The sequence below is a fragment of the Eleutherodactylus coqui genome, chromosome 8 (genome assembly GCF_035609145.1).
Source record: "Eleutherodactylus coqui strain aEleCoq1 chromosome 8, aEleCoq1.hap1, whole genome shotgun sequence".
NCBI classification, from domain to species: Eukaryota; Metazoa; Chordata; class Amphibia; order Anura; family Eleutherodactylidae; genus Eleutherodactylus; species Eleutherodactylus coqui.
The window spans coordinates 165,264,112-165,278,976 of record NC_089844.1 but is presented as its reverse complement, the minus strand read 5'-3'; the positions used below and the strand labels follow the sequence as shown (position 1 = coordinate 165,278,976).

The following is a 14,865-nucleotide window of genomic DNA, read 5'->3' as shown; positions in this document are numbered from 1 at the left end:
GTTGTGCACAGTATGGCATTATTCTTTGGGCACTATATGACTTTTATGTGTGCGTTGTATGGCCATGTTGTGCACAGTGTGGCATTATTCTTTGGGCACTATATGACTTATGTGTGTGTTGTATGGCCATGTTGTGCACAGTGTGGCATTATTATTCAAGAACAATGGAATGATCTGCATGCATTGTATGGCTGTCCTCAAAAAAAGAGTGTGGCACGGATATGTGGGCACTATATGGTGTTTTATGTGTATGGCCATTATTTATGTACTGTGTGGCATTGTTATTTGATGTTTTATGTATGGGTCGTAGGGCCATATTATTTGGGCATGGAATATACCCAAGCATATGGGCGCAGTGTGGCGGTACTCTTACTAATAGATCGTTGTGGTGATTGTCCTCCCGCTTGCAATATTTTTTACATATCATTTCACAATTTTCACTTTTGTGCAGTTTTCATTTCTGACTCCCCCCTCTCCCCCCTCCCCCCTTTTTCCTTCCGTAGAGGGAAGTTTTTGCCCCCCCCCCTCCTCCCCAGAAATTGTTAAGTCTCTGCACTTGGCGGCTGTTGGCGTTTAGTAGTTTTCACAATTTTTTGTAACAGAATAACATTTATTTCACACTTTACCATAATTGTGTTATTTTTGGATAAATATAAAAAAAATGCTAAAGTCCCGCACCCCCCAATATGACACGGATTAGATATAGAGGAGGTTCCGATGAGTCCTTCATACGCTCTCTACTAGACCGGACAGAGGTCAGACTTCAGTGCGGAACTCCAAACCGCTGCCCTCCATCTTCTTTTTGTACTCGTTGTCAAATATGATGTTCTGAGATACAAGGAAATGGTTCTTCCAGTCTCCAACGGTTCCTACAAGAGAAGAAGAGGTTATGGTGGTCCGGGAGCTGACAACAGAAGAAGAGGTTATGGTGGTCCGGCAGCTGACAAGAGAGGGAGAGTTTATGGTGGTCCGGGAGCTGACAAGAGAGCGAGAGGCTATGGTGGTCCGGGAGCTGACAAGAGAGCGAGAGGCTATGGTGGTCCGGGAGCTGACAAGAGAGGGAGAGGTTATGGTGGTCCGGGAGCTGACAAGAGAGGGAGAGGTTATGGTGGTCCGGGAGCTGACAACAGAGGGAGAGGTTATGGTGGACTGGGAGCTGACAAGAGAGGGAGAGGTTATGGTGGTCCGGGAGCTGACAAGAGAGGGAGAGGTTATGGTGGTCCGGGAGCTGACAAGAGAGGAAGAGGTTATGGTGGTCCAAGAGCTGACAAGAGAGGGAAAGGTTATGGTGGCCCGGGAGCTGACAAGAGAGGGAGAGGTTATGGTGGTCTGGGAGCTGAAAAGAGAGGGAGAGGTTATGGTGGTCTGAGAGAGTTGAAGGCAACAACATGGTCGGCCCAGAAGGACCATTTGGATGTAGCGCCTTCTATGGGGCTGAGAACCTCTTAGGACATGGACATATGGGGGATTCGGACATCTCTACAGTAGGAAGGGAGATGTCTGCACTTTGGAGGTCTTGTCAGCCATACTTGACCAATTATCTCCAACTGCTTACCTTTCCTCATGAAAGATGACACAGATTGATCAAAAATGGACTCTGAGAAGACACTAAAGTTAATCATTGGGTTGGCCTTCATGGCCTTGAAGGAGGTGTGGTGAAGGATCTTCTTAACAACGTCCTCCGAGAAGTCTTTACCCAAGAACCTCATCACTTTACAGAGCTCACGGCGAGAGTCCTGTCCAAGAAACAGAAGGATTAACCCCTTAGTGAAGGCCAATACGCCTGTTTACTGATCTCACTAATGGGCTTTTAATCTGAACATGCATCTTTTTAAGGGGTGGCTTAGCTGACTGACAGCCAGGCTCCTGCTCTAACCGCCAGGATGGAGGAACCACAGATCCTGAAAGTTTAACCTCTTACATGCCACAATCAATAGCAGCTGCAGCTTGTGAGCAGATGACAGGGGAACGGGGCTCCTTCTGTCGCCCATCAGCACTCCACAGTGTGATTGCAAAGTAGCAATGGGTTCCCATGGCAGCCGGAGGCCTAACAAAGGCTGCCATGTTTACCATGTAACTCAGCCTATTAGACTCCGCCTCCAGAGACAGGCTGCTGTCGTAGGCTTAGTAGATTGCACTACAAGTAATGCAGTGTACTATCCTAGTGATAAAACTATTGTATCTTTAAGTCTCTTTCAGGAACTAGAAGATTGTGTCAAAAATAGTTCAATAAAGTTTAACTTAACCCCTTGAGTGGCGGGTTTCCTACCACCCTGTCGTGCCCACCAGGGCAGGTTTTTTAAAATGGTCTAATCATTGAATTTCAACTAATTTTGCAGTTGCGTCTCAAGAGCCATAACTTTTTCACTTTTCCATTGACATGGCCATATAAGGGCTTGTTTTTTGCGGGACAAGTTGTGATTTTTTAAACAGGGGGGAGGAAAAAAAGAAATGGGGAAAAAAGAAAAAAAGGGGCCATGTCATTAAGGGGTTAAATAATGTATTAACTTCCTTCTCTGGGTCATTACAACGCATGGATACCACATGTGTGATTGTATTTTTGATTTTTTACAAAGTAAAGAGAGACAAGTGTTTTTATAATTTTTTTAATAATTTTTTAACTTTTTTAAAAAATTTTTTTATTTTTTTAATTTTTTGTCCCTTTAGGGGACTTCCACAGGGACCCATCAGGACCCCTGATCACATTCCGGGGGTCCGATGGTGACAGCCCTTTACATGCTGCAGTGACAGCCCTTTACATGCTGCAGTCACATAGACTGCAGCATGCAAAGAGTTAACACAGCAGAGATCGGAGGTTTTCTCTGATCTCTGCTGTAAGAGCTGGTACCTAGCTGTCCTCTGATAGCCAAGCACCAGCTCTCCCTGCCACAGAGACCATCGGCTTGCTTCTGACAAGCCGATGGTCTCTATGGCAACCTTTAAACAAACCAGGAGTTTGCCGGCATATCGGCAATATCTTCTGCTGGTTTTTCAAAGCCCTTGCTTTGTTCTCTGTGTGGGTCTGTGCAGGCAGAGCACAATGTCACAGCTTGTGGCATTGTGCTCTGCAGCTCCCATAGTGATACATAGCCCGGAAATCTTCCGGGCAGTATCGCTATGGGCAGTGGAGCTCGTCCCGGAAAATTTCCGGGCGTGCCACTCAAGGGGTTAAAGGGGATTTCCAGGAGGAATGATATTGATGACCTATCCTCAGAGTAGGTCAATAGTTGATCAGCTGGGATCTCTTCACTCGGAACCCCGACCGCTCAGCTGATTGTGCGCCCGCTGACCGTACCGCATTATACAGGGGTTGGAGCGGAAGGACCAGAAGTCTCTGCGCCGACCTCTGTGAAGTGGTTGGCATTTGTAACTGCAGGAACGTCTCACATTAATTTCCATGAGGATAGGTCATCAATAGTATTTCCCCCCCCCAAAAGACCTTTTATAGGAAAAAAAATCCAGTTTAAAAGAAACTATATTTTTGTACACAAAAACCCTTTTAAGGGCTTATTCAGATGACCGTATATCGGCTCGGTATTCACGCCGGCCGATATACGGCGTCTCTCTCTGCAGGGGGAGGAGGCTGGAAGAGCTGGGAGCAGTGCTCTGAGCTCCCGCCTCCTCTGCCAACTCTCCACCCCCTCTCCGTCCCTCTGCACTACTTGCAATGAGAGGGGGTGGGACAGGGCAGGGCTAAGTTCCACTCATTGCAAATAGTGCAGAGGGGCGGAGAGGGGGTGAAGAGTTGGAGGAGAGGGGGCGGGAGCTCAGAGCACTGCTCCCAGCTCTTCCAGCCTCCTCCCCTGCAGAGAGGGACGCTGTATATCGGCCAGCATAAATACGCGGCCGATATACGGTCATCTGAATAAGCCCTTAAATGGATGAAAATCCCCCCAAAATTTTAAAAGGCAGCACATGAGGTATTACTGTGTTCATAGCAACCCACACAAAATATTGTGTAATTTATTGCACATGGTGAACACTGTAAAATTATTTTAACCCATCAAGGATCAAGCACTGTAAATTTACGGTGCTTGGTCCCGGGCTTAAAGCTCAGCTGTATGTAAAATTACGGCAGGGATTACAGCCTGCTGCTTCTGCAATCAGAAGCAGAATGGGTTGTCAGCTGTAAGTCACAGCTGATAACCCGAAGGAGGAGGAGGGAGAAGTGGCTTTTAACCCTTTCTGCCTCCTTTCTTTAATACACATCGCTCAATGAGTTTCTTCCACTACGCGAGCCAGGGGATCACGTGACCATCGGGATCCCTGGCACAGCAGAGCTGCAGGGTCCTATAAGACCCGAATCAGCTCTGCCAGTGTCTAATGTCACTACAGAGGGATGTTTTCCCCATAACTGCGGCTCCTATGGACGCCCCAGCTACAGTGGGAAAGTGTCAAATAAAAATAAACAAACATGTGAATGTCCCCCAAATGTCTTACATGACGTCATGGGGAACATAGATAGTAAAAAACATAATTACATACATAAGTAAAAAAAATAGAGAAAAAAACCCCAATAAATACATAAGAAAGAAAATAACCGCAAACCGTCGCTGTATGCCTCCTGTACTCCAAAACCATACATATTATATATCAAAACGTCCAAAACAAGATGAGGAACCAATTCCCATACTTTATTTTAGCATAAATGTACTAATAAAAAAAAACTATAAATGTTAAAAAAATCATATCGGTGAAAAACATATTTATAAAAATAGTCCTATATGTCACGGAAACAAAAACGCAGCAAGAATAATTTTTGTAGCTCAAAGAAAAAAAATAGGGCAGTAAAACCGCCACATGGGTAAAATCCCTAAAAGTATCTGGTCCTTAAGGTACAAAACAGCCCGGTCCTTAAGGGGTTAAAGACTAAACACCAGAATTGCTATTTTGTTCTTGGTCGCCTTCCAAAAACACTTGATAGAAAGACATGTACCTCAAAACTGTGCCAATAAAAACAGCAACTCTTCCCGCAAGAAACAAGCCCTCGCAGAGCTGCAAAGCCGGAGACACATCAGTGTTCCAGATCTTAGAACATGGCGATGCAGTCATTTGTTTTTCTTTAAAAATATGTTTTTATGGTGCAAAAGTAGTAAAAATAATCTCTATAAGGCTGCCTGTCCACGGGCGTTGCGATATCCTGCAGGGGATCTCTGCCGCGGGAGCCGCCGCCCCGGAGCAGGAGCCGCCGCCCGGGAGCAGGAGCTGGCAGCTGACAGATAGGCTGACCGCGGAGAATCGCGGCAATTCGCAGCACGCTGCGATTTGCCGTCCGCGAGCGGAGAATCGCTATGATTCTCCGCTGGTGGACAGGGGGCCGGAGCTTTCCATAGTAACGCGGAGTGGTGCCATTAAAAAAAGTACAACTTGGCTTCCCCCCAAAAAAATCAGGCCCTCATTCGGCTAGGTCAGCGAGTTATGGCTCTGCAATGTGACAATGTTAATCGTCACTAAGGGGTTAATGCCCCATGATTCTACTTCTGAGCAGATGTTACCTCAATCATGTCCTCGTAGAAGATGTAGAGGATCTTGTGTTTGTCTTTCGCCTTCCACCATCCGTTCACATGGTCGAACCAGTCCCCCCAGGCCACTAAGGAATAAATACTACAATATGCTAAGGTTACAGGATATGCCCCCCCATATTATATGATGGGGTCTCCATTCTCCCTTTGTTACAGTACGGTTTCTACATCGTAGCACCTTGAGACTGTTATGTCTGACAACTATATTCCCACAGAAAGCAAGTAGGTGTCAGACTCCACCCCCTTTTCTATTTCTCATTTTTGAATAGTCACATGATAGCTAAGCTCCTCGCAGGGTAGTAAAATAATGCATCATGGGAGGAGAACACTGTGGGAGGGCTGGATGGCTCCTTGGATACTGGACCAACCAGGGCGGTCAGATTGGATAACCAACTTACAGCTTCCTTTAAGGAACATTGAAAAGAAGTTGTCCCAGGTCTCGGGATCTGGCAACGTCTGGTCCATCTTGTAGAAGTAGTAGTAGGACACCATGCAGTCCTTGGGGTTCCTCGCAATGTATACCATCTATTGCAGAGCGATACGAGAGGAGTCCACATCACTCCCATAGGACAGACAATTACATTACAGGCATCACAGGGGGCTTACCTACGGAATGTCGGACTTACCTACGTAGTCAGTGATATGCCCCCCACACTTAGAGATAACCCCTGTGTGATCTGTGGCAACTCGCTAGAAGAGGATGAGTGATCGGTCTGCACGGCGGCAGCTCTCACCTTGACGTCTTTCTCCCAGAATGATGGTGGCATCAACTGGATGGGCAGATGAGTTTTGAGGACGCGAGGAGTCGGCATGGTATTAGCCACTTCCAGAGCTGGAGATATATAAAAGATATCCATCTAATACATTATCTATCCCATATCCATCCATCTCATATCCACCGGCCTGACACCCAGGCTTCATGTTCTGTATATGCGTATGTACTTGTATGAATATATATATATATATATATATATATATATATATATACACACACACACACACACGCATACATGCCGGCTTCGCCTCAGTTAATTTGGTACTCCTGTTTATCTGGTGCTCACACGGAAAATCTTATGAAGTCGTGGTTACTTTAGAGATACCGGAAAAACATATGTTCACCATTTTGCATAGTTCTCTGCGTTACCCAGGAAACACCACGGTGAGGTAACCATGCGACGTTTCCTTTATATAAAATAACATCAGGAAGTGAGAGAATTAGATTCCATACGTAAAATTTGGACGCTAATTCTTTTGCACATAGAATTGAATAATCGAGTTGGGACCCATTAGCTTTTCCTATTTATGACATAATCAATGCTCGTGCCAAATTTCACATTTCTATGACACCGGAAAGTGAGAAAATTACATTCCGTACGTAAAATTTGGACGCTAATTCTTTTGCGCTTAGAATTGAACAATCGAGGTGGGACCCATTAACTTTTCCTATTTATGACATAATCAATGCCCGTGCCAAATTTCAAGTTTCTATGACATCGGGAAGTGAGAGAATTAGATTTCGTACGTAAAATGTGGACGCTAATTCTTTTGCGCTTAGAATTGAACAATCGAGTTGGGACCCATTAGCTTTTCCAACTTATGACATAATCAATGCCCGTTCCAAATTTCATGTTTCTATGACACCAAGAAATCAGAAAAATAGATTCCGTACGTAAAATTTGGACGCTAATTCATTTGCGCATAGAATTGAATAATCGAGTTGGGACCCATTAGCTTTTCCTATTTATGACATAATCAATGCCCGTGCCAAATTTCACGTTTCTATGACACTGGAAAGTGAGAAAAATACATTCCGTACGTAAAATTTGAACGCTAATTCTTTTGCGCATAGAATTGAATAATCGAGTTGGGACCCATTAACTTTTCCTATTTATGACATAATCAGTGCTCCTGCCAATTTTCGAGTTTCTATGACACCGGGAAGTGAGAGAATTAGATTCCGTACGTAAAAGTTGGACGCTAATTCTTTTGCGCATAGAATTAAATAATGGAGTTGGGACCCATTAGCTTTTCCTATTTATGACATAATCAATGCTCGTGCCAAATTTCAGGTTTCCATGACATTGGGAAGTGAGAAAATTACATTCCGTACGTAAAATTTGGACGCTAATTCTTTTGCGCATAGAATTGAACAATCGAGTTGGGACCCAATTACTTTTCCTATTTTGGAGATAATCTATTCTTGTGCCAAAATTCATGTTTCTACGACATCGGGAAGTTGGAGAACTTTTGGCGAGTCAGTCAGTGAGTCAGTCAGTGAGTGAGTGAGTGAGTCAGTGAGGGCTTTCGTCTTATATATATATACTAGCTGATATACCCGACTCCGCCCGAGTTAATTTGGTATTGGTGTTTATCTGGTGTTCACATGGAAAATCTTATGAAGTCGTGGTTACTTTAGAGATACCGGAAAAACATATGTTCCCCATTTTGCATAGTTCTCTGCGTTACCCAGGAAACACCACGGGAGGTAACCATGTGACGTTTACTTTATATAAAATGACATCAGGAAGTGAGAGAATTAGATTACGTACATAAAATTTGGACGCTAATTCTTTTGCACTTAGAATTGAATAATCAAGTTGGATCCCATTATCTTTTCATATTTATGACATAATCAATGCCCGTTCCAAATTTCATGTTTCTATGACACCAAGAAGTGAGAGAATTGGATTCCGTACGTTAAATTTGGACGCTAGTTCTTTTGCGCTAGAATTGAATAATCGAGTTGGGAGTCAGGACCCATTAACTTTTCCTATTTATGACATATTCAATGCTTATGGCAAATTTCATGTTTCTATGACTTTGGGAAGTGAGAGAATTACATTCCGTACGTAAAATGTGGACGCTAATTCTTTTGCGCTTAGAATTGAATAATGGAGTTGGGACCCATTAGCTTTTCCTATTTATGACATAATCAATGCTCGTGCCAAATTTCACGTTTCTATGACACTGGAAAGTGAGAAAAATACATTCCGTACGAAAAATTTGGACGCTAATTATTTTGCGCATAGAATTGAATAATCGAGTTGGGACCGATTAGCTTTTCCTATTTATGACATATTCAATGCCCGTGCCAAATTTTAAGTTTCTATGACATTGGGAAGTGAGAGATTTAGATTACGTCCGTTAAATTTTGACGCTAATTCTTTTGCGCTAGAATTGAATAATCGAGTTGGGACCCAATTACTTTTCCTATTTTGGAGATAATCTATGCTTGTGCCAAAATTCATGTTTCTACGACATCGGGAAGTTGGAGAACTTTTGGCGAGTCAGTCAGTGAGTGAGTCAGTGAGGGCTTTCAGCTTTATATATATAGATATATATATATACTAGCTGATATACCCGGCTTCGCCCGAGTTAATTTGGTACTGGTGTTTATCTGGTGTTCATGCGGAAAATCTTATGAAGTCGTGGTTACTGAGGAAAAACATATGTTCACCATTTTGCATAGTTCTCTGCGTTACCCGGGAAACACCACGTGGAGGCAACCATGCGACCTTTCCTTTATAAAAAATGACATCAGGAAGTGAGAGAATTAGATTACGTACATAAAATTTGGACACTAATTCTTTTGTGCTTAGAATTGAATAATCGAGTTGGGACCTATGAAGTTTTCCTATTTATGACATAATCAATGCTCGTGCCAAATTTCCTGTTTCTATGACACCGGAAAGTGAAGAAATTACATTCCGCACGTAAAATTTGGGCGCTAATTCTTTTGCGCATAGAATTGAATAATCGAGTTGGGACCCATTAGCGTTTCCTATTTATGACATAATCAATGCTCGTGCCAAATTTCCCGTTTCTATGACACCGGAAAGTGAAAAAATTACATTCCGCACGTAAAAAATTTCGACGCCAATTCTTTTGCGCTAGAATTGAATAATCGAGTTGGGACCTATGAACTTTTCCTATTTATGACATAATCAATGCCCGTGCCAAATTTCACGTTTCTATGACACTGGAAAGTGAGAAAATTAGATTCCGTACGTAAAATTTGGACGCTAATTCTATTGCGCATAGAACTGAATAATGGAGTTGGGACCCATTAGCTTTCCCTATTTATGACATAATCAATGCTCGTGCCAAATTTCATGTTTCTATGACACCAGAAAGTGAGAAAATTACATTCCGCATGTAAAATTTGGACGCTAATTCTTTTGCGCATAGAATTGAATAATGGAGTTGGGACCCAATTACTTTTCCTATTTTGGAGATAATCTATGCTCGTGCCAAAATTCATGTTTCTACGACATCGGGAAGTTGGAGAACTTTTGGCGAGTCAGTCAGTCAGTGAGTCAGTGAGGCAGTCAGTCAGTGAGTCAGTGAGGGCTTTCAGCTTTATATATATAGATGTAGTATGTCACTGCAAGATATACATTAACCAATCACTGCATTAGGAACAGCTGGCACGTGATCGGTAATGGCGTACCACGTGATGGCCACGTCACGATCTGCTCTCAGATAATGTCCTGACCTCTCCTCTGCGAAGCAGGAGGCAACATTTGGCAGTCACGGGTAATTTTGGTAACTTGAGTGACTTTGACCACGGACAGATTTTTGGCGCTCGGAGGTATGGTGCCAGTATTTCTGAAAAAGTCCCACTTATTAGCTGTTCCCGAACTGCAGTATCAAGCATGTACCAAGACTGGTAATGATACCTGAGCACGGAGGTCTATGTAAGTTGGGGTGGGATCCAGAAAGCAGGAAACGTGTATGTTAAAAAATGAGCACCTAATGGACAGTAAGACTTGGTCCTTGACTCCTATCTCACCCTAAGGCTAAACTCAGGTATCACTGGCATTGGACAACCTACTAATGCACATGTCCTAATATGCTATAATTTGACGGACAGGAATACGACGCGCCGAGAGTCTTTTTTTACGTGGTTCATCGATTTGTATGAAAAGTCTTCCATATGTATCATAGTCTGATGGGCTATAATGGTCACATGGGCTGGAACTACATGGACCTTACAAGAAGGAAAAGTATGGCGGTGTGCCTTTAGCCCAAGGTGTATACATGTGCTCATTGCCACACTTACAGGTGTGCCCCATCTCTAGGAACGGCACCTTGATGAAGCCGAGCGCTCGCTGGCTCTTCTCCACATCGCCGTCCTGGACAATCAGGTCCAAAATCTCCTGCATCCACGTGGTCCCTGCCATGAGAATGTCACTTCTGTCACATCGACTGACGCCTCCATGACCTGCTCCTCACCAGAGGACCCTCACCTGACTTGGGGTAAGACGCCACCACAATGTCACCGTCCCGAGCCTGAAAATTGTACACTGTGTCCCATACATCACAGACTCCCTTGAGCAGGGCGACACCTTCAATTTCTCCCATTCCAGGGGGGTAGTTTTCCAGCTCCTGCATCACTTTCTCTATGATTTCTGGATCCATCCTGGATTAAAACTGCAAAGATTTATTAAACCTGTGCTGTCAAGTGACCATCAACCATATCCTGTATTATACTCCAGAGCTGCACTCACTATTCTGCTGGTGGAGTCACTGTGTACATACATTACTTATCCTGTACTGCTCCTGAGTTACATCCTGTATTATACTCCAGAGCTGTACTCACTATTCTGCTGATGGAGTCACTATGTACATACATTACTTATCCTGTACTGATCCTGAGTTACATCTTGTATTATACTGCAGAGCTGCACTCACTATTCTGCTGGTGGAGTCACTGTGTACATACAATTACTTATCCTGTAATGATCTTGAGTTACATCCTGTATTATACTCCAGAGCTGCACTCACTATTCTGCTCGTGGAGTAACTGTGTACATACAATTACTTATCCTGTACTGATCCTGAGTTACATCTTGTATTATACTGCAGAGCTGCACTCACTATTCTGCTGGTGGAGTCACTGTGTACATACATTACTTATCCTGTATTATACTCCAGAGCTGCACTCACTATTCTGCTCGTGGAGTAACTGTGTACATACAATTACTTATCCTGTACTGATCTTGAGTTACATCTTGTATTATACTCCAGAGCTGCACTCACTGTTCTGCTGGTGGAGTCACTGTGTACATACATTACTTATCCTGTTCTGATCCTGAGTTACATCCTGTATTATACTCCAGAGCTGTACTCACTATTCTGCTGGTGGAGTTACTGTGTACATACATTACTTATCCTGTACTGATCCGGAGTTACATCCTATATTTTACTGCAGAGCTGCACTCACTATTCTGCTGGTGGAGTCACTGTGTACATACATTACTTATCCTGTACTGATCCTGAGTTACATCCTGTATTATACTCCAGAGCTGCACTCACTATTCTGCTGGTGGAGTCACTGTGTACATACATTACTTATCCTGTACTGATCCTGAGTTACATCCTGTATTATACTCCAGAGCTGCACTCACTGTTCTGCTGGTAGAGTCACTGTGTACATACATTACTTATCCTGTACTGATCCTGAGTTACATCCTGTATTATACTCCAGAGTTGCACTCACTATTGTGCTGGTGGAGTCACTGTGTACATACAATTACTTATCCTGTACTGATCTTGAGTTACATCTTGTATTATACTCCAGAGCTGCACTCACTGTTCTGCTGGTGGAGTCACTGTGTACATACATTACTTATCCTGTACTGCTCCTGAGTTACATCCTATATTACACTGCAGAGCTGCACTCACTATTCTGCTGGTGGAGTCACTGTGTACATACATTACTTATCCTGTACTGCTCCTGAGTTACATCCTGTATTACACTCCAGAGCTGCACTCACTGTTCTGCTGGTGGAGTTGCGGTAACCCTCCGTGTAGCCGTCAGCCTGGAGAGCTGTGTACTAGCTGATACTTGTGCGCAGTGGTGCGGTATTATCGGAGTGGCGTTCTGACGGACGGACTGGATGTGCGGCTGCCAGATGCTTGCGGTTATCTGGATGATAACATTATAACGCTCCGGTTGCTGCTCTAGTTCCTCCTTTCTATCCTGTAAATATTAGTAATTGATCAGATAAGAAACCGTAACCGGCAGCTGCTGCCTCCATCATCAAAGGGGGGGACAGACTATGCAGACGACAAAGTCAGCTCTGCTACATCCTCAGCTTTCACGTACTCCGTATCCAGAGCCGCTGCGCTGCAGACCGGAGAGTCTGGTGCACAGAGTACAGTTCAGGCTGCTGTGTGCGGCATGGCTGCACCCCTTCACCTCTGCTCACGTCCCGGTGGTCCACTGTAGCCCCCTCACCTCTGCTCACGTCCCGGTGGTCCACTGTAGCCCCCTCACCTCCGGGTAGTCCCCTGTAGCCCTCTCACCTCTGCTCACGTCCCGGTGGTCCCCTGTAGCCCCCTCACCTCTGCTCACGTCCGGGTGGTCCCCTGTAGCCCTTTCACTTTTGCTCACGTCCCGGTGGTCCCATGTAGCCCCCTCACCTCTGCTCACGTCCCGGTGGTCCCCTGTAGCCCCCTCACCTCTGCTCACGTGCCGGTGGTCCCCTGTAGCCCCCTCACCTCTGCTCACGTCCCGGTGGTCGCCTGTAGCCCCCTCACCTCTGCTCACGTGCTGGTGGTCACCTGTAGCCCCTTCACCTCTGCTAACGTCCCGGTGGTCGCCTGTAGCCCCCTCACCTCTGCTCACGTCCCGGTAGGTCGCCTGTAGCCCCCTCACCTCTGCTCACGTCCCGGTAGGTCGCCTGTAGCCCCCTCGCCTCTGCTCACGTCCCGGTAGGTCGCCTGTAGCCCCCTCACCTCTGCTCACGTCCCGGTGGTCCCCTCACCTCTGCTCACGTCCCGGTGGTCCCCTCACCTCTGCTCACGTCCCGGTGGTCCCCAGTGTAGCCCCCTCACCTCTGCTCACGTCCCGGTGGTCCCCTGTAGCCCCCTCACCTCTGCTCACGTCCAAGTGGTCCCCTGTAGCTCTGTCACCTCTGCTCACGTCCCGTTGGTCCCCTGTAGCCCCTCACCTCTGCTCACGTCCCGTTGGTTCCCTGTAGTCTGCTCACGTCCCAGTGGTCCCCTGTAGCCCCCTCACCTCTGCTCACGTCCCGGTGGTCACCTGTAGTCTGCTCATGTCCCGGTGGTCCCCTGTAGCCCCCTCACCTCTGCTCACGTCCCGGTGGTCCCCTGTAGCCCCCTCACCTCTGCTCACGTCCCGGTGGTCCCCTGTAGCTGGCTCCTCCGGAGTCTGTTACTGAATTTGAAGAGCAGCAGGCGGCGCTGATAGTCTAAGCAGTGGCACAGCTGGCGGCGATCATGGCATTTGCTTTGATCCCAGCACTAACCACTGGCACAGGGAAAACTATAGCCGATCGTGTGACCAAGGTCCTAAGACGGGTGACTCCAGGTCAGCGGGTGAGCCGATGATTACACCACGCCGTACGCTGCACTCAACCTCTCCCGCAGGGGTATTCAGGCCACACCCACCGCGAAGAACTCAATGAAAAGTTATAAAAGTAATAGGGAAACTTTGTTTGTTCCCCCAATTATAGTGAATACGCAGTGTGCTCATAGCGCCACTTAGTGGTCCATACTAATTACTGGCCAGTACAGTCTGGATTCTGAAGACATCTACCGCTTAGTCAGGGTGCATTGATCTAGGCAAGTGGAAGAGACTCGGACTGATGTCGCATTTGCAAAACCGCGATTTTCACGTGCAGGATAATAGCCTTTTATTCCATATGGGAGCAAAAACGTATCGAGCGCGGTGTGATTTTTTTTTTTTACTGCTCTGAGAGGAAAAAGGGCGATTCTTCAATAGAATCGCCCACAGATAGGATATACTGAAATGTCTCTCTCGTTTCGTCTCGCAGCGCTGCGAAAAAAGTCACAACGTAAATGCAGCCATTAAAAAAAAAAAAGGGTTCTTTTTTCGCCCGATTTCCATGCACTTCGCGACGCACATCAATCATGCCGGTAAATCACCCGCGTAAACGCACCCTTATTCTGCTTTGCCCGTCTCGAACCTGAGTGGCAGGTCTAGCTATCATGGGTACAGACGCTACGGCGTACCTGGTCCTGGCGCCCATAACCTCTCTCTTACCATGTAAGGAGACCAGTACTATGAGCGAGGCGTTATACTTGGGGGGTCCGGGTACAGAGGTTACATTGGAGCCCCCCAGCAGCATTCACAGGGCTGCTGGTTTTCCATTAACTTGGAGGGTGGAAGCTTACATTGGCGCTGCTCATTATTAGTATTATTAGGCTGGGCTCACACAGGGCGGATTGGTCGCGGTTTTGCTGCGTCTTGACGTTGCGCAAATGTGTTTGGGCAAAAAGCTGTTCTCACAGGACCGTTTTTTTCCGCATTGCTGCTGAGTCACGGTTTTTGAAGTTGCAGCAGATCACTTCT

At 45.8% G+C, this 14,865-nt stretch overlaps 1 protein-coding gene across 12 annotated transcripts; it reads right to left on the bottom strand.

Annotated features, from left to right (window-relative positions):
- Nucleotides 1-576: 576 nt before the first annotated feature.
- Nucleotides 577-13,930, bottom strand: LOC136577114 (sulfotransferase 1C1-like). 12 transcript variants are annotated; one of them, XM_066576853.1, is made up of 9 exons: nucleotides 13,799-13,930; nucleotides 12,302-12,507; nucleotides 10,772-10,955; nucleotides 10,585-10,698; nucleotides 6,257-6,354; nucleotides 5,921-6,047; nucleotides 5,496-5,590; nucleotides 1,556-1,736; nucleotides 577-869 (listed from the first exon to the last, which is right to left on the bottom strand). In XM_066576853.1, the coding sequence occupies exons 3-9, from the start codon at nucleotides 10,941-10,943 to the stop codon at nucleotides 757-759; spliced, it is 900 nt and encodes a 299-aa protein (XP_066432950.1). In that variant the 5' UTR covers nucleotides 10,944-10,955; nucleotides 12,302-12,507; nucleotides 13,799-13,930; the 3' UTR covers nucleotides 577-756. The 12 variants fall into 12 exon arrangements, with proteins under 12 accessions (XP_066432950.1, XP_066432948.1, XP_066432947.1 ...); XM_066576851.1 differs by having other exon boundaries at nucleotides 13,617-13,924; XM_066576850.1 differs by having other exon boundaries at nucleotides 13,656-13,924.
- Between the last annotated feature and the right edge of the window lie 935 nt (nucleotides 13,931-14,865).